The sequence below is a fragment of the Neophocaena asiaeorientalis genome, unplaced genomic scaffold (assembly GCF_003031525.2).
Source record: "Neophocaena asiaeorientalis asiaeorientalis breed wild unplaced genomic scaffold, Neophocaena_asiaeorientalis_V1.1 scaffold629, whole genome shotgun sequence".
Taxonomy (NCBI): Eukaryota; Metazoa; Chordata; class Mammalia; order Artiodactyla; family Phocoenidae; genus Neophocaena; species Neophocaena asiaeorientalis.
In genome coordinates, this window is record NW_020175468.1 from 8,278,445 (window position 1) to 8,298,503 (window position 20,059).

Sequence of the window (20,059 nt, forward strand, 5' to 3'; positions counted from 1 at the left end):
CTCAGACGGGTCTCCGCCCCGCAGCTGTTGCCCTCCATCTGGCGGGGAGCGGGTGGTGGTGACGTCACTTCCTCCCGTGGGGGCCACTGGGGGCGCGGGTTATAAGGAGCTGCCTCCCCGGCCGCACGGTGCGAGGACCCTGGTCCGGACGCCCCGCCATGCAGCGCCGCGAGCCCACCGTGCCGCTCTTGCAGCTGCTGCTGCCTCCTCTGCTGGCGCTGCTGCTCCGGGCGGGTGAGCGCCTGAGACCAGGGCGACCCCCCCCCCCACCCCGGCCAGCCTGGGGAGCGGGGGACTCGGGTGACCGGGGGCGGGGACGGCGCACCCAGCGGGGCCAGACTAGAGCTTTCATGGGCTGAGCTTCCAGGTGGAGACGGCGCACCTGGCAGGGGGGCTGGGGGAGGGGACTTGTGGGTACCGGGACGACCTCGGAGCTGGAATCAGCACCCGGGACAGCGCCCGGAGTACGAGCCCAGCACCCCCGTCCTTCCTCCACAGCCACCGCGGCTCCCCTGGCACCGCGACCCTCCAAGGAGGAGGTGAGGACTGTGGCCCTCTTGCCCTGCCTCATCTACCTGGGGCCCTGGTCCCCCCTGCCCAGCCCCCTCCACGATCTTTTGTCTCCCCTCCAACCCTCCCACTGCTCTCATGCCCCCCATCTGCCCTACCCTCAACCTCCCCTCTGACCCTTCACCCCCAGCTGACCCGCTGTCTGGCAGAGGTGGTCACAGAAGTGCTGATGCTGGGCCAGGCCAAGCGAGGCCCCTGCACGGCTCTCCTCCACAAAGGTAAGAAGGGCCCAGGCCCCAGTTCCTCGTAGGAGCTCCCACCCCACCAGGGCTGCCTGGAGGAAGGGGTGTCCTCTTCTCATCCTAGAGCCATTGTCTGGGCTGGCCCGGCATTGTCAAGTGTGTCCAGACTGAAGGAGCCTGGCCCCCAGCACCACCCTCGGGGCTCCCTGCAAGGGTACAGGATGAGGGCAGAGAGTGTCTCCCAGCACCTGACTCTCCCCTCCCAGGTCTGGACAGTGCCCCTGTGGGACCTCGGGCAGCCCCAGAACTCCTCTAGGGCTGTTTTCTGTTTGGCTGCACAGAGAACATCCTCTCTTTCCTCTAGAAATGTATGAGACAGAGTCCTGCGGCTGTGGGTCCACTGAAGAGAAAGGCCTCCTGGTTGGGGATTTTAAAAAGCCAGAGGCTGGGAAGACAAGGTCCAGCCAGAAGGTGAGGGACGAGGAAGAGGAGGCAGCAGAAAGGACCCACAAGGCCGAAGTGCGGGAACAGGCCATCCGCGAGCAGCTCCACGGCCGGCCCCGCCAGGAGCAGAGAGAGGAGGAGGAGGAAAAGGAGAGGGGGCCCGTGGAGACCACCGAGGGCCTGTGGAAGCGGGTGGCAGAGCAGACCAGCGATGAGGAGACAGCCCAGTTCGAGGCAGAGGAGAAGGGGGTGCAGGTGCTGGGCAGGGGCCACAGCCTGTGGCCGGGTGCCGAGGCGGGTGGAGAGAGATGCGAGGACCGCCACCACCTCCACCAGGCAGAAGCTGAGCCCAAGCAGGAGAGAGAGGCTTCGGACAGGAGGTGAGTGGAGGAGGCAAGGGGGGAGTGGGGTGGAGCAGATGTCAGTGGACTTCCTACCGAACAGCCACCGGTGTTGGGCCATAAACAGCAAAATCCACCACAAATGGGCCGTAGTGACCAAGACTGACATGAGGACTAGGCAGCAACATCTAAGCAGGGCCTTTACTTGACCAAGAGGGCTTCCGTACTTACTTCCATTACAGTAACCAAGAAGGCCACCATTACCACACAGAAGAGCCCGAGTTAGCCACCATTGCTAGTCTGTGACCAGCAAGTTGACCACCATGAAAAGTAGCTGCCGCGGCTGGTTCACTGGGCTATAGATGGACACCACTGCTGGGTCATGGGAAGTAAAGATGTCACCATGATCGGTGGCAGTTACCGAAATGGCCATCACCTCACAAATGGGTCACAGCATCCCAGTCACTAGCGCCTTTGCTAGTCCTCTGTCTGCCGCTGTTGGCTATGGCACACACCGTAGGCCTCACTGCTGGCCACGTTAGCTGACGTGACTCTTCCAGGGTTGCAGCAACCAGCAGGGTGACCATCGTGGCCCACGATGACCAGGATGACCACTGCTGGTTGCCACTAAGTGAACTGACCTGGCCCACATTCATGGGCAACCACTGAGGTGGCCTGCCTTTGAAGGTGGGTGCTGAGCACCCCATTTCTGATCCCCCCAGGAGCATGAGGTGGAACGGCTGGAGCACACGAGAGATGAGCTGAAGAAGGCGACGGAGGTGCTGGGAGAGGAGCTCAGGAGGGCGGGCTGACCCCTGACCTCGTGTCCTCCTTCCTCACACACTCTACGGCTTAGGACTGTTGACCCTCAAACCCTTCCAGTCTGTCACCCCACTCTGCTCCCCAACCTGCAGGAGTGGAGAGAAGGGTGCACCTTGAAACCAGGCCTGAGGGGCCAAGTCTGAGCTGGGTAGAGGGGCTGGGCTCAGACTGACTCAGGAAACAGCCCTGACACCCGTCTAACGCAGTCCAACCCTCCCGAGTGAATAAAGCACAAAGAAAACCACCAAGGCTTATCGTGTAGCACTTGATTTTAGAGGGACAGGAGCTGAGGAGTGGGCGGGAGGCCTGGGAAGGCGACTGTTGTCAGAACTGGGATTTTTTATTAAATTGGAAACTCTATTCACAATTAAGTCAGATGGGGTCATCAGGGAGCGGTTTCGAGGCTGGGGTGGGAGGTAGCTGGTTTGGGCTCCGGCCGCTGTGGACCACGATGTCGTCATATTCATCCTGGGGGCAGAGGGAGCCAGGCAGAGGGGCTCAGGCGGCTGCCACCTTGCCCGTTGCCCAAGTTCTCCCACCCACCCTGAGAACCGGGTGCTGCCTTGAAGCCCAAGTTCCCCGCTCCCAGTTCAACTTCCCTGCTTCTAGTTCTCTAAGCACCACTTTCCAGGTCACCTGTGTTCTCCCAGCGCTACTGCGTGGGCTCCAGCCCTGCTGCCTCTCCAGCCCTTCAGCCGCCGCAGCCTGAGGTCTCCCCCTCCGCCCCTTCCCTCTGCCTCTACCCAAATTCCTCAACCCCCACCGTTCAACGACAACCCCTGCCCCCAGCAGTGTCTCTGCTGCCTGGGTTCTCCAATGAAGCCTCCTCACCGCTGGCTTAGGTCTTTCCCCACCGCTGCCAGTGTTTGAATCACTGCTGCCCAAGGCCATCTTCCCACAGCCTAAATTCTCCAGCTCTTGCTCCCACAAAACAACTCCCCACGCTGCCACCCTCTGCTGTCGATGTTTACCAACCACTAGGACCAAGGTCTTTTCTCTCCCTCTGCCTGAGTTCTACCTCTGCCACTGCCTTAACTTCTCAACTGCCACTGCCTGAGTTCTCCCCGCCACCCCTGTCCAGGTCTCCCCTGATCGCTGTCTGGTATCACTTTCACTGCTGCCTGAGTTCTCTAATCACAGCAGCCCAACGTCAGTCTCAACGTGCTGCCTCATTTCTCTTCTCCCCCTTCCACCTGCCCGTTTACTCTGACCCCCAAAGCTGGGCCGCCCAGTCTTTCCTCCTGACTCACGCCCTCGTCCCCGCTGTCGCTGTCGCTACTGCTGCTGCAGGGGCCGGGCTTGTCCTCGTCCTCGGGCTCAGGGGCTCCGTGTGCACGGAGGAGGCGGACGAGGATGGGGTTGGGCCGGAGCATGGCGCTGCCGAGTGGGGTGCGGCCACCGTACATGCGGGTGGCAGGGTTGGCACCGGCCTTCAGGAGAAGTTCCAGCACGTCGGCTGCCTGGGCCTCCACTGCCAAGTGCAAGGGGCTCCGGCCACACGTGGGCTCCTGTGGGGTGCAGCAGAGAGGTTAGAGGAGACCCTGCCCCGCTCGGGGATGATCCCCACCCTGCCACGCCTTCTCCCTAGGGCAGCTCACCGGTTTGTTGAGGTCAGCTCCGGCCTCCCAGAGCAGTCGGACCATCTCCGCGTCTTTGTGGATGACAGCCACATGGAGTGGAGTGTGGCCTAGGGACAGAGTGACCTATGTCAGATGATGGGGGTGGTGGGCCTGGGCCCCCAATGCCATGATCCTAGGGGAGGGTTTTGTGGCCTGAGGGTGATGGAGTTTGGGGTCTGGCTCCTGCATGCCTGGGTATATCAAAGAGGCTCCTGCATCCCAAATGCCTAAGTCTCAGGGGGTCTGGAACTTGCTGGCAGTGCCAATGCCTGGGTTGTGGGATGTCTGGGGCCCATGCGTGAAGAGCCCAGGGGCTTTGGACAGGAGGCCTGGATCTTGGGGCTAGGAGATCTGAGTCTCTGGTCTTACTTCACAAAGAACCAGGACCCCAAATTCCTGGGTCCTGAGTAGTTGAAGGGCCTATGACCTTGGGGGGTGGGGTGGGCCCTGAACACTGGGTCTCGCCCTTCCACCTGTGGAGGGGCCTGGTCCCAAGTAGTTGGGTGGGCTTAGAGACGGGGGAGCTGAGACTCAGATGCTAGGGCCCTGGGTAGACAAGGTCTATTTTCCCATGAGGCCTCGCTGAGGAGGGCTGTCCCTGAACTCCAATGTCAACCTCTGGGAACCTGGGCTGCCAGAGTTTCCCAGAGGGCTTGGCGCTTGAGTTCCCTTGTCCTGGGTGGCCTGGGGCTTGTGGTTCTCAATAAGCTGGGACCTGAGCAGGAGTCCTTGGGCCTGATGCCTGGGTTCCCTAAAGCCTCGGTATTATTTCCCAAGGGCCCAGGCTTTGAGTCAGGAGAGCCGAGCCCAGAGCCAGGCACCCTTACCCTGCCTGGGAGCCCGGGCCCTTCCCAGTGACAGAGGACACTCACCCTCATAGTTTTCAGCCTCCAGCTGCAGCTTCCAGTCCTCTTCACTCTCATCCTCTTCCTTCTCCAGGTCAGGTTCAGGGTACAAGGCAACAGAGGTGTGGTTGGTGTCAGGGGTGTGGTCAGAGCCCTGAGCGAGGTAGGTGTTGGGGACTCCCCTGGGGCACTGGGGGCGGGGCTGGAGCAGCACACGAGCGCAGGCGTGTGCCCCGACGCGGCAGGCCAAGTGCAGCGCCGTGTGGCCCCCACGCTCCGCCACCAGCAAGCTGGCACCCGCCGCATACAGCTTCTCCACCGTGGATGCCTCTTCCAGGATGGCTGCCAGATGCAGGGCTGTCTGTAGGAGCAGAAGGCAGGGGTTAGGGGTCACACAGAGAAGCCTGGCCCCCAAGCCCTATAGTGTCTACGGGTGGCTCACCTGGCCCAGGTCATTCTGCAGGTACAGGTACTCAGTACCAGCGGCGAATCCCAGGAGGAAATCCAGGAAGGGCTCGTGCCGATGAATCACGGCCAAGTGCAGTGCCCTGAGGACAAGGACGGGGTCAGAAGGCAGAGGTCTAGCACTCTCTTTTTAGTTTGCTTGGGTGTTCGTTTTTTTTTTTTGGTTTGTTTGTTTTACTTCTTATGAGGTCAAGTACTCTACCATGCATTCATTCAACAAACATGGAGCACCTACTGGGTGCTAGGCATTATGACCACAGTTCTGGAACCAGCTGTCAGGAACCTGGGAGGGTCAGGTCAGAGTTAATTCAGCAAATTTGTTTAATCAATGTTTTCGTTTGGTTTGGTTTGGGGTTTTTTTGGCTACACCGCACAGTATGGGGGATCTTAGCTCCCTGACCAGGGATAGAACCCGAGCCCCCTGCAGTGGAAGCGTGGAGTCTTAATCACTGGACCAGCAGGGAAGTCTCCAGTGTTTATTAAGTTGGACTTCTACTCCCTCCCAAGATGAAGTAACATGGACCAGATTTCACTCCCATCTCCAACCAACCAAAAAAAACCAGACATAATACAGTATATGAAACAACAGTTCCCAAGATACTGGACATCATGCAATGAATGACAGCAATTCTAGGGAAACAGGCAGCACACTCGATAAGCCCTTCAGTTGACTGCCACAGCTTTCTGTCTTGAGAGTTTCCAAGCCATGATGCAGAGAGGGGGACGCAGGCAGATTTGCCTGAGGTGAGGAGACAGAGCTGAGTCTCAGGAGAGCAAGACAGCTGGAGTCACAGGACAGGGAACCAGAGAGGAGACAGCTGCCCAGGGATCGCAGAGGGGCCTCTTGAATATTTAGAAGAATACTGGTCAGTGCAAGGGTGTAAGGAAACTACCCCAGGCTGGGAGAAAACCAACCAAAAGGATTAGAGAGATACGCCTGGTGCTCACACAGGGCCGGGACTAGGACAAACCTACAATTCACAGGATATTGGGTAGAATACTCCGGAAGGTCTTACTTCATCAGTAATGAGGAATAATGAGCCCCAGATTAGGTGGGTGCTCAGGACCCACCTAACAAATCATAAAAGCAAAACACCAAAGGATCAAACTACTTACAAGTAATTTAACCGCATCCCAGAACAATATGTAAGAGTATTTATAGGAATACAAAGCTAGCTAGCCTGACAAGGTAAAAATTACAATGTCTGGCATCTAATCAAAGATTATCAAGCATACAAAGAAGCAGGAAAGCATGATCCATAGTGAGAATAATCAATCAATGGACACTGACCCAGAAATGACTCAGACGGCAGAATTAGCAAACGAGAACATTCAAACTGTGTCTTATACATTCAACAAGTTAAGTAGAGACATGGATAAAAAAAAAGACTCAAACTGAACTCCTAGAGATAAAAACTACAGCACCTGAAATGAAAAAGACACTGGATGGAATTAACAACAGATTACACACTACCAAAAAAAAAAAGATTAGCAAACCTGAGGACTTCACAATAGCAACTCTCCAGAATGAAACACAGAGATCACTTAGGAACGGGAAGAACATCAGTGAGCCCTGGGCCAACTTCATGAGGCCCAGTCTATCCGTAACAAGTTCCTAAAGGAGCAGGGGGTAGAAAAAACGTTTGAAGAAATAATGTCTAGAAAGTTTTCCGAATCTGATGGAAACTATAAACCCACGGCTCCAAGAAGCTCTATGACTCCCGAGCACAAGAAATATGAAGAAAAGTATACCGAGGCCCCACATGAAAAACCTGTTCAAAATCAACAATTAAGATAAATATCTTCGGAGCAGCCAGAGGAAAAGATACCTTAAGTATAAAGGAATAAAAATAAGCACGACAGCAGGTTTCACAAAGGAAATAATACAGGAGAACACGATGGGGACACATCTTTAAAGTACTCAAAGACGGACTGTCGACCTAGAATTCTTTAACCCAGCAAAAATATCTCTCAAAAATGGAGACAAAATACAGTTGCTTTCAACTATACAAAAGGAACTCATCACCAGCAGACCCACATCACAAGAAATGTTCAAGGAAACCTGTAAGCAAAAGGAAAATGACATCAAACGAAAATATGGATCTATACAACAGAATAAAGAACACTGAAAACAGTAACTATATGGGTAAGTACATAAGATTTTCTTTCTTAATATGTAAATTTCTTTAGAAGATAATTTTTTAAAAAGAATTGACTGTTTAAGCAAAAATTATAACAGTGTCTGGTGGAGTTTATAACACATGTATAAGTGAAATGTACGACAGCAATACAACAAAGGCCAGGAAGAGACAAATGGAAATATACTATTCTAAGGTTCTTTTATGCTATGAGAAGCGGCATCGTATCACTTGAAGGCAGACCATAATAAGTTAAAGTGGCACACTATAAGCCCTAAAGCAGGAATCAGCAAATTTTTCTGTAAAGGGACAGATAAATAATTCAAGCTTAGTGGACGACATGGTCTCTCTTTCACCTACTCAGCTCTCTTGTCAGGATGCAAAAGCAGCCATTGGCGATATGTAAATGAATGGGCATGGCTGGATTCCAACAGAACTTACTTTATGGAGTCTGCAATTTGGATTTCATATAATTTTCACTTGCAATGAAATGTTTTTCTTCTTTTGATTTTCTTCCAACCTTTTAAAAATGTAAAAACCATTCTTAGCTCACAGCCATACAAAAGCAGGTAGCTGGCTGGATTTTGCCTGTCTTTGTTGGCAAAGACCATAGTTTGCCAACCTGTCTTTCAGAGCAACCACTAAAATAAAAAACAAAGAGTTAAAGGTAATAAGCCAACAAAAGAAATACAATGGGGCTTCCCTGGTGGCGCAGTGGTTGAGAGTCTTCCTGCCGATGCAGGGGACACGGGTTCGTGCCCCGGTCCGGGAAGATCCCACATGCCGCAGAGCGGCTGGGCCCGTGAGCCAGGGCCACTGAGCCTGTGCGTCTGGAGCCTGTGCTCCGCAACGGGAGAGGCCACAACAGTGAGAGGCCCGCATACTGCAAAAAAAAAAAAAAAAAAAGAAAGAAAAGGAAAAGAAATACAACGGAACAAAATTTGCTTGTTCCAAAAGACAGAAAAAGAGGAAAAGGTAAACAAAGAAAAGATAAGTAGAAAACTAATAACGAGATGATAGACATAACTATATCAATAATTAAATTAAATGTAAATGGTCTAAAAGCTCCAATTAAAAGGTAGAAACTGTCAGATTGAATAAAAAAGCAAAACCCAACTATATGCTACCTACAAGTAACACCCTTTAAAATAAATTTTAAAATAGGTTAAAAATAAAAGAATAGAAAAAGATATACCATGCTAACACCAGTCAGTCAAAAGAAAGCAAGAGTGAAGGACTTCCCTGGTGGCACAGTGGTTAAGAATCCGCCTGCCAATGCAGGGGACATGGGTTCAATCCCTGGTCCGGGAAGATCCCACATGCCACGGATCAACTAAGCCCGTGTGCCACAACTACTGAGCCCGCGCTCTAGAGACCGCGAGCCACAACTACTGAACCCATGCACTGCAACTACTGAAGCCCGTGCGCCTACAGCCCATGCTCCACAACAAGAAGCCACCTCAATGAGAAGCCCATGCACCACAACGAAGAGTAGCCCCCACTCGCCGCAAATAGAGAAAGGCCGCCCGCAGCAATGAAGACCCAACGCAGCCAAAAAATAAATAAATAAATAAATAAGACAGCATACAGAAAAGCCCCTAACGTTGGCTAGCATAAAAAACAGATACTCAATGAAAAACAAGTTTAAAAAAAAAAAGAAAGGAGTATTTTAATATCAGAGTAGATTTCAGAGCAAGGAATATTACCACGGATAGAGAAGATTATTTCCTAATGATAAAGAGGTCGATTAAGGAAGAAGACATAATAATCCTAAACATTTGTGCCCCTAATAACAGAGCGTCAAATTACACGAAGGAAAACCTGATAGAACAACAAGGAAATCCACAAATCCACAATTATTGTTGAAGATTTCAATACCCCTCTCTCAATAACTGATAGAACAAGTAGACAGAAATCATCAGCAAGGATACAGTAGACCTGAACAACAGAAGAACCAAAGAAACCAATACAACCTCTAACTGACACTTAGAGAACACTACACCAACAGCAGCAGAATACACATTCTTTTCAAGTGCACACACAATGGAATTAAACTAAAAACCAATACAAGGAAGATATTTGGACTATCTGGAAACTAAATAACATACTTCTAAATAATCCACCAGCCAAAGGAGAAATTAGAAAGTGTACTGAATTAAGTGAAAATAAAAACACAGCACACCAGAATTTGTGAGATACTGCTAAAGCACTACTCTGGGAAATTTACACGAAACACCTATACTAGAAAAAAAGAAAGGTCTCAAATCAATGACCTCAGCTTCCACCTTAAGAAACTAGAAAAAGAAGAACAAATTAAACCTAAAGTAAGCAGAAGAAAGTAAATAATGAAAGTCAGAACAGAGATCAACAAAATAGAAAGCAAAAAAAAAAAACCTATAGAGAAAATAAATGAAACCACAGCTGGTTCTTTGAGAAGATCGGTGTTTCTTGAGTGCCTCCTATGGGCCAGGCACTGTTCCGTCACTGGGGATACAACTGTAAACACAACACACAAAAACCCCAGGGACATTCCCTCAGTTGGGCCTTTACGACATTGTTCCTTCTACCTGGAATGCTCTCCCCAGATTATCTACTTGTCTCACTTTCCTACTTTATTTTTCTCCAAAGAACTTACTATCTTCTGACATACCATTTTTCTTATTTTTTTTTCATTTTTCCATCTTTGTTTCTTCCTATCTTCCTTCTCTTCTCTCTCTCTTTCTTACTTTGTGTCTTTCTGTTTCTTTCTTTCCTTCTCTCTACCTTTCTTTCTTTTTTGTTCCTCCCACCTTTCCTCCCTTCCTTTCTGTAAGTCTGTCTGCCCTGCCATCTATATACCCCCACTAGAATGTAGGCTCCACAAGTCATAAGTTTTTGTGCTTTCTTCACTGCCTTATCACCAGCACCTAAAACAGGGCCTGAAACGTTGTCGGTGTTGGATAAATATTTGTTTAACAGATGAATCCCTGCTGTCATGGAGTTTACATTTTCTGTTTGAATGTAAGGTTTGAAGATTAGTGCTCAGAAGGTGGGATCTTAGAGTCAAAAGCCAAGTATTAATTTCAGAAATCAAAATCTAATGCGTCTAAGTTAGGAGCTAAGGATCAAAGATCACATTTAGAGGTCAGATGTCAGGAAGAGCCTGCCTGAACTTCAGTTCTAACATAGGTCTCAGGACCGCAGTCAGGAAGGTCAAATCGAGCCTTGGATGTGGAATCAATCAATGGATGTGGAGCTCTGAGAACCAGAGTTCCAGAAAGGAAGGGGTTAAGATCAAAATTAGATTGGAAATTGATTTATCAAAGGTTAGACTTGGGGGTTAGAGGTCAGGGCAAGCATTAGAAGACAGATTTAGGATTGAGAGGTTGGGGAGTCAGGATCAGAGACTAATAGGGAGTCAGATGTGGGATTTTAGGGCCCGGTGTGGCAGCCTAAGGTTCACTCACGTGTCGCCATCCTCAGTGACGTAGCCAAAGACGAGGGGCGCCCACGACAGCCCCGGGCCCAGCTCCGCGCCTAGCCCCGGTCCTCCGGGGGCCGCCGCGTCCGGACCCAGAGAGCCCAGGCCGCTGTCACACCATTCGTCGGCATCCGCAGCTTTCCCCAAGCACGCGACCCCGGCCATGGCCCCCAAAGCCTCAGGGGACCCCAGCGGCCGCCCGCCAGTCGCTGGGCTCTGCCTGGAATTCTAGCGCTTCCGCCCTGGGGGGAATTCCCCAACACGCCCCCCTGACTCAGCCAATCAGACTGGGTTAAATAGTAAACGCCCCGCCCCCATACCACACCGTGACCAATCAGAGTATTCAGATGGACTGCGCCTCTCTACCCTTTCCCACTCTTTCCGCGCGCCCTTTACCAACATGGTTGCGGGAGCGGGGCACTCTGGGATTCGTAGTCCAGCCCTCTCGTGTCTTCCTTACCGCAGAGGGGCTAGCTCCGGGAGTTGTTGGCGGCCGCGATGGCTCCTGGGAGTTGTAGTTCTTTGCCGTGTCTCGGACCCCTCCTGTTTCCGGTGCCGTCACGGGGCAGAGCAGTCGGTGACAGTCCCGAGGGCCCCCGCCCCGCGCCCATGGCTGAGCCGGATCGTGAGTCGGGGGCCCTGGTGGGAGGGTCGGGCCGCGCCGGGGCCTGGCTGAGGGCTGCAGGCCCCGGGGCCCGAGGGCGGGCGTGGTGGGGCAGGAGATGGGGGCTGCATGGGGGGGAATGGGATTCAGGGGCCGTTGCAAAATGATCCATATTGCTAGATTGGTGGGTTTCTGGGTCGCGAGGTTTTAAGGGTCCGTTTGCCACGTCCCCCAGGTTACTAATGATCGCGTCTTTCTCTCACCTTAGTTGCTAAGGACCCTCGTTGCTAGGGACTTAGAATGCCGCGGTCCAGGTTGCTAAGGGTACCTGGTTGTTAGTGGGAACTGTAGGATGCTAGGGGACCCCTGGTGTCCCCTCCTATCTCTTCCTTCCTCTCCTAAACCTACCATCCCACCCTCCCTGCCCCCCACCACCCAACACCTCTTCCAGGCGGAGTATCTCTTCTTATCTTCTCTCTTGCTTTCTACGCTTCCCTCTGCTTGTAAACCTAACCCTCCCCGTACACACTCACACACTACTGCGTCCTTCCTAACTCCTCCTAAGTCTTCCTCCATACCCTGTATGCTTTACTTTCTTTTCTCTCTCCTAAACCTTCCCGTCCCAGCCTCTTTGTCCCTCACTAACCACCTGTCCTCCCAGCACTCCCCACTCTGATAAGATCTGCTATTCCCCATTCCCTCCCTCCATCTACTCCATTTTTACACTTCCACCCCAGTATAACTAGATTGGTGGGTCTTCTTGACCCCCTCTGCCCCCCGCTGCTTTGAAACCCTTCATTCTCCCTTAACCACTCCCTTCACCATAACCACATCTGCTCCCCCTCCTCCCCCAGCCTCTGACCCTGTGGAGACCCAGGCAGGGAAGGTGCAGGAGGCTCAGGTGAGATGGGGGGAAGGGTGGAGGGAAGGAGAGAGATGGACTTCCAACACCCCACACGGGGGGAGGTGGCAGAGGGGAGACAGATACCCCAGGGCCCTCAGCTCACTGCCCCAGTCCCTCACCCCACCTCCTGGTTCATCCTCCCGGAGAATGGTGGATTCTGGGGACTGTCAGAGAAGGATGTGCAGCCTCAACCCCAGGCCTGCCCTTCCAAACTTTCCTTTCTCCTTGCCCTCCCCACCGCGCCCCCCATCCCTTCTGAAACTCATTTGCACTGGGCATGGAAGAGCTTTGGTCCCTGAACTCACAGATCTCACGGGACAAGTGACTAGACAATGACCCTATGGGGTGATAATGAAAGTAGCTCAGGGCACTCTGGGAGCCCAGAGTAAACTTTGTGGGGTCACACAGATTCCTGCCAGTCCCTTCCCTGGAGGAATCCACAGGCTGTTCTAGGAGTCAGATTGAGATACAGCACATGGTAGTTAGTGTAGAGTGATTTAGAATTTTCTCAGGCAAGGTGAGAAATGGTGTCCCAGACAGAGGGTACAGCTTTTGCAAACACTGAGGGGCATGAAAGAATGTGATGTGTTCAGTAATCAGGTGGCTGGGGAGGTCAGCTAATTATATTCATGGTTAGCATTTATTGAGTACTTACTCCAGCCGGGTACTCTGCTTAGTGTTTGATGTGCCTCATCTCATTTCATCTTCCCAGCATCCCTGTTGGGGGGCAAGGTCTACTGTAGCCATTTTATAGATGAGGAATTGGAAACAGAGCTGTTCAGTAACTTGTCCACGGTCCCTTGGCTAGAAGGGCAGGGACGGGTTTGCGACCCATGGCACCCAGCACATTGCGTCCCGGACACTTCGCTGGAAGCAGGCTCACAGAGGCCCCACCAGCACCTCCAGCTCCCCCTTAGGCCCTGTTGCTCCCACGTTCTCAGCAGGGCCCTGAAATCCTTCCACAGAGCCTCACTGTCTGCAACCTGAAATCATGCCAGCCCACCCACAGACGCGAGATCGCAGTTCAGATGTAGGCCAGTGCAGAAGCTGTGACGAGAGCACCCCACAGAGGCACAGCAGAGCCACACCGAGGGGATAAGAGCTTCCTGTCAGGCCGGGCTTCTCCCTCGCCTGGCTCCCAAAGCACGACCACTGTCAGGGAAAAAGGTTTAATGTGAAAAAGCGATCCTCAGTCCCAAAGAGAGAGATTCGAGGATGTAAATTGCAACATTGTCTCATACAGAAAAACTGGAAACAGCCCAAGTGGCTCTCAGTTGACGGGTTAAATGAACTATGGGGCATCTTTACACTGCAACACTATGTAGCTGGTGGGTCTACGATATATTGTTTGGCGGAAGATGCAAGTTGCAGCGTCGTACTTGGTATGACCCATTTCTGGGGAAATAATGAGTTTTACCCGCAGAGACAAAATCTGGAGTAATTACCATTGTGCTGTCAATAATAGTGGTTAGCTTGAAGTGGGGGAATGGGACGGGGGTTGTGGGTGAGGGACTCATAAAGCAAGTGCCCTCAAGTTATACATTGTCTAATGGTCAAAGTTTTTGTGCCGCTTACATAGTCCGAAAGTAATGAAAAGTTTTCACTATGTTTGCAAGGGAGGTTTCTATTCAAAAAGGCTTGGAACCAGAGTTGTGAGTGATGGAGAGGGGTTTTTTTTTTTTGGCTGCACCACTCGGCTTGCGGGATCTTAGTTCCCCAACCAGGGATTGAATGCAGGTCCTTGGCAGTAAGATCGCGTAGTCCTAACCACTGGACTGCCAGGGAATTCCCCAGAATTGCATTCCTACCCTTGCATGAGGTCCATTACAGGGCCCAGGCCTGGTCTAGCACACAGCGCAGCCGGTGTCCGTTTGTTCTGTGGTGGATAGTTCTGGAACTCCCGCCAGGTGCCAGACCCTGTTCTTGGTGCTGGGCATCCAGCGGTGATGACGAAAACTCCCAGCCTTCTTGGAGCTGACATCATGGTAGACTCCATAGATGTTCGTGATCAGATGATTAGACTGAAGAAGCCACAGAGAAGGGCCTTTGAAGTGGAGGGGAGCGGGCCGACCCAGGCAGGCTGCCACACACAGGGCAGCAGAGTAGATCAGAGGTGAAGACTGAGGCTGGGAGCCTAGGGAGGAGGTCGGGGCAGGACCGCAGGGAGGACAGGCTGGGCCACGTGGAGCCCACGTGCTATGGCAGGAGGGCAGGGGAGGGAGGCAGGAGGCGTCTGGCAGACCGGGGGCCGGAAGCCACACTGAGATGGGGCCCAGGAGGAGGAGCAGGTTTGGGGGAGATGCTGAGGCCAGTTTGGGACACAGTGGGAGTGAGGGACCAGGGGTCACTTAGAAGGAGGCATACCAGGAGGCTGCGGGAACCCTGGATCTGGAGGACAGACCAGTGGCGTGGATGAGGCCAACCAGGGAAGGTGAACAGAGAAAGTAGGGAGGGCCCAGGACAGAGTCCCAGACCCTCAATTTGGAAGTCTGGCTGAGGGGAGGAGTCGATAAAGGAGATGGAAGGGTTGGAAAGGTGGAGTGGGGGGCTTCAGGTAGGAGGGCTGATGGCCGCAGGGTGAGGACCGAGACGTTATTCACGGGAGTGACGAAGGTGAGGAGGGCTGCAGGGCTGCTGGCCGGGGCAGGGGACTAGAGGGGTTGTAAGGCGAGGCCGTGGACACCGGGAGGTGATGAGAACATAGCCAGTGCTTCCTGAGCAATCACCACCACACACCCGCCCCAGGGCTGTTCTGAGCACCTCCCAGAGGTGAACTCACTTCATCTCACAGTAGCACTCTGAGGTGAGTGTCCTCTGAGCTCCATTTCGAAGAGGAGGAGCTCGGAGACTCAGAAAAGCCAAGTCACCCACCGGAGACTGTGCTCCTTGCAAGTAGCAGAGCTGGGTTTTCCAACACAGGCAGCCTGTCCCAGAGCCCACACACTGGCCCCCAGCGCTGTCCCCTCCACCCCTCACTTCCTCGGGCCCAGCTCCCAGCCAGAGCCTTTTCCCCAAACCCGGTGTCACCCCCACTTCCCTCCCTCCCTCACCCCACTTCTGGGGCCTGATCACCCCACCCCCACCCCTTCCAGGACTCAGATTCAGACACTGAGGGAGGAGCGGCTGGCGGAGAAGGAGAGAGTGAGTATCTTCCTTGAGAGCACGGTTCTGGGGGGCAGTTTAGGGCAGGGATCTGGGTGCTCACCTCCGCCAGGGGTGACATTCAAAGTATGTAATAACAGATGCAGTGCCAGTGCCTGGAGGCCCCTGACTGGGCCAGGCATTGAGCTCTTAGTCGCGGGAAGGCGGCGGGGCCCCAGGGCTGGGCAGGGGCACTCGGGGCCTCCGGGCACCCTGACTGGACACCCACCCGGCTGCTATCTCTCTTCTTTTTGGCCAGTGGACTTCCTGCGGAATTTCTTCTCCCAGACACTGGGCCTGGGCACCCAGAAGGAGCGTCTGCTGGATGAATTAACCCTGGAAGGGGTGACCCGCTACATGCAGAGTGAGCGCTGTGAGTCCTCTCCCTGCACTGGGCCCCTTCCCCTCTCCTGGCCCCAAGTGACTTAATTCACAACTTTCATCTGCAAGTCACAAGAACCTCAACTCAAACTGGCTTATGCCAAAAAGGGAGTGTGTTGATCCTGTAACGAAAACCCCGCTTTAATCATGGCTGGATTCAGCGGCTTCCGTGCTGTTGTCAAAAATCTGAACCCTCTCTGGTGCAGCTCTTCTCTGTGTTGGGGTCAGGATTGCTCCTGGCAGTGGCAAATACAAGTTCCACCAGCCTAGTGGCTCCCACTGAAGGAGCATCTTTCTCCCAGTAGTTCAGGCAAAAGAGCAGAGATCGGCTGCAATTGGCCCAGGTTGGGTCACATTCTTACCCCTGAACCAATCACCGTGTCTCTGATTGGCCAGGCCTGTTTGACAGAATGAAGATGCTAATAATAGTAATTACCTTATAGGGTTATGAGGGGGTTACATAAATTCATAGATGTAAATGCCTGGAACCGGGCCTGGAACAGAGCAAGAGCTGCGTAAGTGTTCCCTGTGACGATTATTACAGGAGGCTTGTTTCAGGTGTGGTGTAGAGGTGCCTCTTTATGGGGTCACCATGTAATTTATATTTCTTGCCACGAGTTGAGGTCACCAGAGTCTGAGAAACCGAGCCCTCGGCAGTCCTCGACTAGAACAATCCACTCTTTGAGGGTCCTGAACAGCCTTTTGTTGAGGACGTCTTCTCCGGTTTCCCTGTCCTCCAGCTGCTGCCGTCTCTCCGAGGGCAGCCAGGCCGTCCGTCCTGAGCCTCCCTCTCCTAGGGCAGGCCAGACAGCTGTCTGCAGCCATCTCTTGGCTTGGGTGGGCCCCCAAGAGAACGAAGGCAGTGGCATCAAAGCTTTCATTCCTTCTGTCCTCCTGCACATGGGTCTTAGGATAATTGATTCATGAGGGCGCCTATGAGGGGATAATAATAAATAACAACAATGGGGACTTGCATGGCGGCCCGTTGGTTAAGACTTCGCCTTCCAACGCAGGGGGTATGTATGGGTTCGATCCCTGGCTGGGGAGCTGAGATCCCACATGCCTCACGGCCAAAGAACCAAAACATAAAACAGAAGCAATATTGTAATCAAAATTCAATAAAGACTTTAAAAATGGTCGGCAAAGGGGCTGCCCTGGTGGCACAGTGGTTGAGAGTCCGCCTGCCGACGCAGGGGACGCGGGTTCGTGCCCCGGTCCGGGAGGATCCCACATGCCGCGGAACGGCTGGGCCCGTGAGCCATGGCCGCTGAGCCTGCGCGTCCGGAGCCTGTGCTCCGCAACGGGAGAGGCCACAGCAGTGAGAGGCCCGTGTACCGCAAAACAAACAAACAAACAAAAAAACGGTCCACACCAAAAAAATCTTAAAAATATAAAAATAATAATAACAATGAACTGAGCTCTCGCTGTTTGCCAGGCGCTGGGCTAAGCACTTGACAGGTGTCCCCTCCTTTGATCTTCACATGATACCTGTGAGGAGTGATCTGGACAGAGCAGGAAACTGAGGCGCAGAGAGACCGTGACTCGGTACAGGGTCACACTTCCGGCAAGAGGCAGGATCAGGGCTCGATGCCAGGCCGCCGGAATCCAGGGCACACGCTCCCTTCCACATGGCCCCTGGTGGGTCCACTGGGCCTAGTCCAACGGCATCCCGAGACGAAGCCAAGGGCTGTGGCTGTAGCAGGCCTCAGGCTTTGTCACCCTTGCTGTCCTCCTTTGCATAGAACACCCCAGAGGCACCCGGTTCACAGGCACCTCACACCCGTGTCTGTCCATCAGCTGATGGGCAGATGCCAAGGGTGCTGCGTGGCAGGGCTGCCAGCCAGCCAGCCACGGAAGAGGCAGCTGGGCTATTTCTGCCCAGCCCCACGTGCTTGTGGAATGATGCCACCCTACCACGCCTCCCCATCTTCTTTTCTGAAAGCTGGTGACAGTGGGGGAGCAAAGCGCTTATGGGTGTGCGAATCATGGGGCTAAAGAAGTTGAGCGCGAGTGACTTGAAGAATCATCAGTGCTGGGCACTGATCTAAGCTTCACAGGGATGAATTCATTCTCTCAACAGCCCTGCGAGGTCAGCACTGTGATTATACCCATTTTACAGAGCAGGAAGCTAAAGCCCGGAGTGGTGATCTGAACTAAGACGCCCCCGTTGGTATGCAGGAGAACTAGGATCGGAAGCCCTTATCCACTCTGCTGCTCACTGGGCGTGGGCCGAGAGTGGCCAGTCTTTGGTCTTCACCTGAAAATTACCAGACTTCCGGTGGCTGATGTGCATTTGATCATGGAGGGAAGGCATAGGATGAAGGAATGTGTATCATATGCTAGAAATAGATGGCCATCCAAGATTATGTCCAAAAGATGAGGGGTGGCCAGAGATTTTTTTTCACAGTAACCTGCAGCTCTTCCGGGGGAACCCCCCCACCCCACCCCTCTCACTAAGATCTCATGCATTTTTGTCTAGATCTAGCGAGGAGAAATTTCTCTCCAAGTGGCCTTTTCTTGAATCTTACTACATTGCTATGATTTCATTTCTTTTAATATAAATTTATTTATTTATTTTGGCTACGTTGGGTCTTCGTTGCTACGCGTGGGCTTTCTCTACTTGCAGTTTGTTGCAGTGCGCGTGAGAACGTTGCGGTGGCCTCTCTTGTTGCGGAGCACGGGCTCTAGGTGCGCGGGCTTCAGTAGTTGTGGCTCGCGGGCTCTAGAGCGCAGGCTCAGTAGTTGTAGCCCACAGGCTTAGTTGCTCCGCGACACGTGGGATCTTCCCAGACCAGGGCTCGAACCCGTGTGCCCTGCATTGCAGGTGGATTCTTAACCACTGCGCCACCAGGGAAGTCCGCATTGGTGTAATTTCAAACAGTGGATTCTCTGACCCCACGCTGGCTCTTCCATCAGTCACCTGTGTGACCCCTTCCCCTATCTGAGCCTCAGTTTCCTCATCTATAAAGTGGGATGTTAACACCTCCCTCCTTGAGATGTTTGGGAGAGCCATTCAGGGATCTGAAATGCTTGCCCCAGGGCCAGGCACAGAGTAAACGGCTTCAGGGACTGTGATGGGTGGTATTATTTAAGGGTAAGAAAGGGAAGGGGAAACTTTGGTCTTTTAATGTAATCATTACATTCAGTCTGTGATGATATATTTGATTATTAGACAGCAGACCCACTAATAATTTTTTAAGCTGTCAGAAGTTCATTGTGAACACCAGCTCAGTACTTAGTTTATGGCAAAGACAACTGGTGAACACCAGCTCAGGACTTAGTTTATGGCAAAGACGACTGTCTTAAGATAAATGGTCACATTTTGGAGCAGTGTTTGATGTTCAAAACAAAATGTTACAACAGTAAACAAACGTAAACTGAAAAAAAACAAAAACAAAAAACCCACGCTGCATAAACTCTTCTCCTCCAGGTCGCAGGGTTATCTGTTTGGTGGGAGCTGGAATCTCCACTTGTAAGTGCCCCCCTCCCCCAAGAGAACTCCCTGGTTGGGGGCGCCCCTTCCAAGAGCTGGGGAGGAGCCGTATGGGGGCCCTTGCCTGGGAGGGTCAGTGTGGTAGAGAAGGGGCCAAGGTCCCTCATCGATTGAATGCCCGCTGCCACTCCTTCCCCAGCGGCGGGCATCCCTGACTTCCGCTCGCCAAACACGGGCCTCTACGCCAACCTGGAGAAATACCACCTTCCCTACCCGGAGGCCATCTTTGAGATTGGCTACTTCAAGGTACGTGTCCTGCAGGGAGGAACGTCTGTAATGGGGGTGGGGGGTGGAGGCGTGGCCGCCTCTCTCCAGCTCTCATCTCACCAGGGCCATCTGGGTGCCCACCTGCCCTCCGGCTCTCTCTCCCACAGAAACACCCAGAGCCCTTCTTTGCCCTCGCCAAGGAGCTCTATCCTGGGCAGTTCAAGGTGAGCGCTCTTTTGTGGAGGCGGTGACAGGGAAGGTTGGGGGCCAGCAGGCATGGGAAAGCCCCCTCCAGGGCCCTTCAGACAAATATTATAGCCATTAAACACGTGGACTCTGGGGAAGTTCCCTGGCCTAGTGGTTAGGATTCCGGGCCTTCACTGCTGTGGCCCGGGTTCAGTCCCTGGTTGGGGAACTGAGATCCTGCAAGCCGTGTGGCACCA

At 53.1% G+C, this 20,059-nt stretch overlaps 4 protein-coding genes across 6 annotated transcripts in view; 3 read left to right on the forward strand and 1 right to left on the reverse strand.

The window, feature by feature from the left end:
- Nucleotides 1-730, forward strand: part of SARS2 (seryl-tRNA synthetase 2, mitochondrial) — a 13,337-nt gene extending 12,607 nt beyond the window's left edge. The window contains exons 17-18 of one of the 2 annotated variants that reach the window (XR_003006304.1): nt 499-539; nt 701-730. The gene's annotated coding sequence lies outside the window, so the exon portion shown is untranslated. Of the gene's footprint in view, nt 1-24; nt 132-498; nt 540-700 lie in introns of those variants that run through there. The other variant, XM_024768285.1, reaches the window with a different exon arrangement.
- On the forward strand, nt 159-2,603 carry CCER2 (coiled-coil glutamate rich protein 2). The gene is made up of 5 exons (XM_024768293.1): nt 159-234; nt 499-539; nt 701-788; nt 1,117-1,576; nt 2,260-2,603. Exons 1-5 carry the CDS (start codon nt 159-161, stop codon nt 2,300-2,302), a joined length of 708 nt encoding a protein of 235 aa, XP_024624061.1. The 3' UTR covers nt 2,303-2,603.
- A 6-nt stretch (nt 2,604-2,609) lies between these two features.
- NFKBIB (NFKB inhibitor beta) lies at nt 2,610-11,125 on the reverse strand. The gene is made up of 6 exons (XM_024768288.1): nt 10,873-11,125; nt 5,266-5,371; nt 4,851-5,184; nt 3,958-4,046; nt 3,610-3,867; nt 2,610-2,827 (listed from the first exon to the last, which is right to left on the reverse strand). Exons 1-6 carry the CDS (start codon nt 11,049-11,051, stop codon nt 2,732-2,734), a joined length of 1,062 nt encoding a protein of 353 aa, XP_024624056.1. The 5' UTR covers nt 11,052-11,125; the 3' UTR covers nt 2,610-2,731.
- Nucleotides 11,126-11,422: 297 nt separating this feature from the next.
- The window catches only part of SIRT2 (sirtuin 2), a 19,074-nt gene continuing 10,437 nt past the window's right edge, over nt 11,423-20,059 (forward strand). Inside the window, exons 1-7 of one of the 2 annotated variants that reach the window (XM_024768388.1) lie at nt 11,423-11,511; nt 12,345-12,391; nt 15,487-15,535; nt 15,795-15,908; nt 19,347-19,388; nt 19,549-19,655; nt 19,784-19,840. In XM_024768388.1, coding sequence (XP_024624156.1) covers nt 11,496-11,511; nt 12,345-12,391; nt 15,487-15,535; nt 15,795-15,908; nt 19,347-19,388; nt 19,549-19,655; nt 19,784-19,840 — 432 coding nt within the window. In that variant the 5' untranslated portion in view covers nt 11,423-11,495. The remainder of the gene's footprint in view (nt 11,512-12,344; nt 12,392-15,486; nt 15,536-15,794; nt 15,909-19,346; nt 19,389-19,548; nt 19,656-19,783; nt 19,841-20,059) is intronic. The other variant, XM_024768389.1, reaches the window with a different exon arrangement.

Excerpts from the sequence above, each read along its gene's own strand:
- CCER2 (XM_024768293.1), top strand. The coding sequence starts at position 159 with ATGCAGCGCCGCGAGCCCACCGTGCCGCTCTTGCAGCTGCTGCTGCCT. Across the intron at positions 235-498 it reads GGCGCTGCTGCTCCGGGCGG|CCACCGCGGCTCCCCTGGCA; the intron begins GTGAGCGCCTGA and ends CTTCCTCCACAG. Across the intron at positions 1,577-2,259 it reads AGAGAGGCTTCGGACAGGAG|GAGCATGAGGTGGAACGGCT; the intron begins GTGAGTGGAGGA and ends TGATCCCCCCAG.
- NFKBIB (XM_024768288.1), bottom strand. The coding sequence starts at position 11,051 with ATGGCCGGGGTCGCGTGCTTGGGGAAAGCTGCGGATGCCGACGAATGG. Across the intron at positions 4,047-4,850 it reads GGAGGCTGAAAACTATGAGG|GCCACACTCCACTCCATGTG; the intron begins GTGAGTGTCCTC and ends CTCTGTCCCTAG. Across the intron at positions 2,828-3,609 it reads GCGACAGCGGGGACGAGGGC|GATGAATATGACGACATCGT; the intron begins GTGAGTCAGGAG and ends CTCTGCCCCCAG.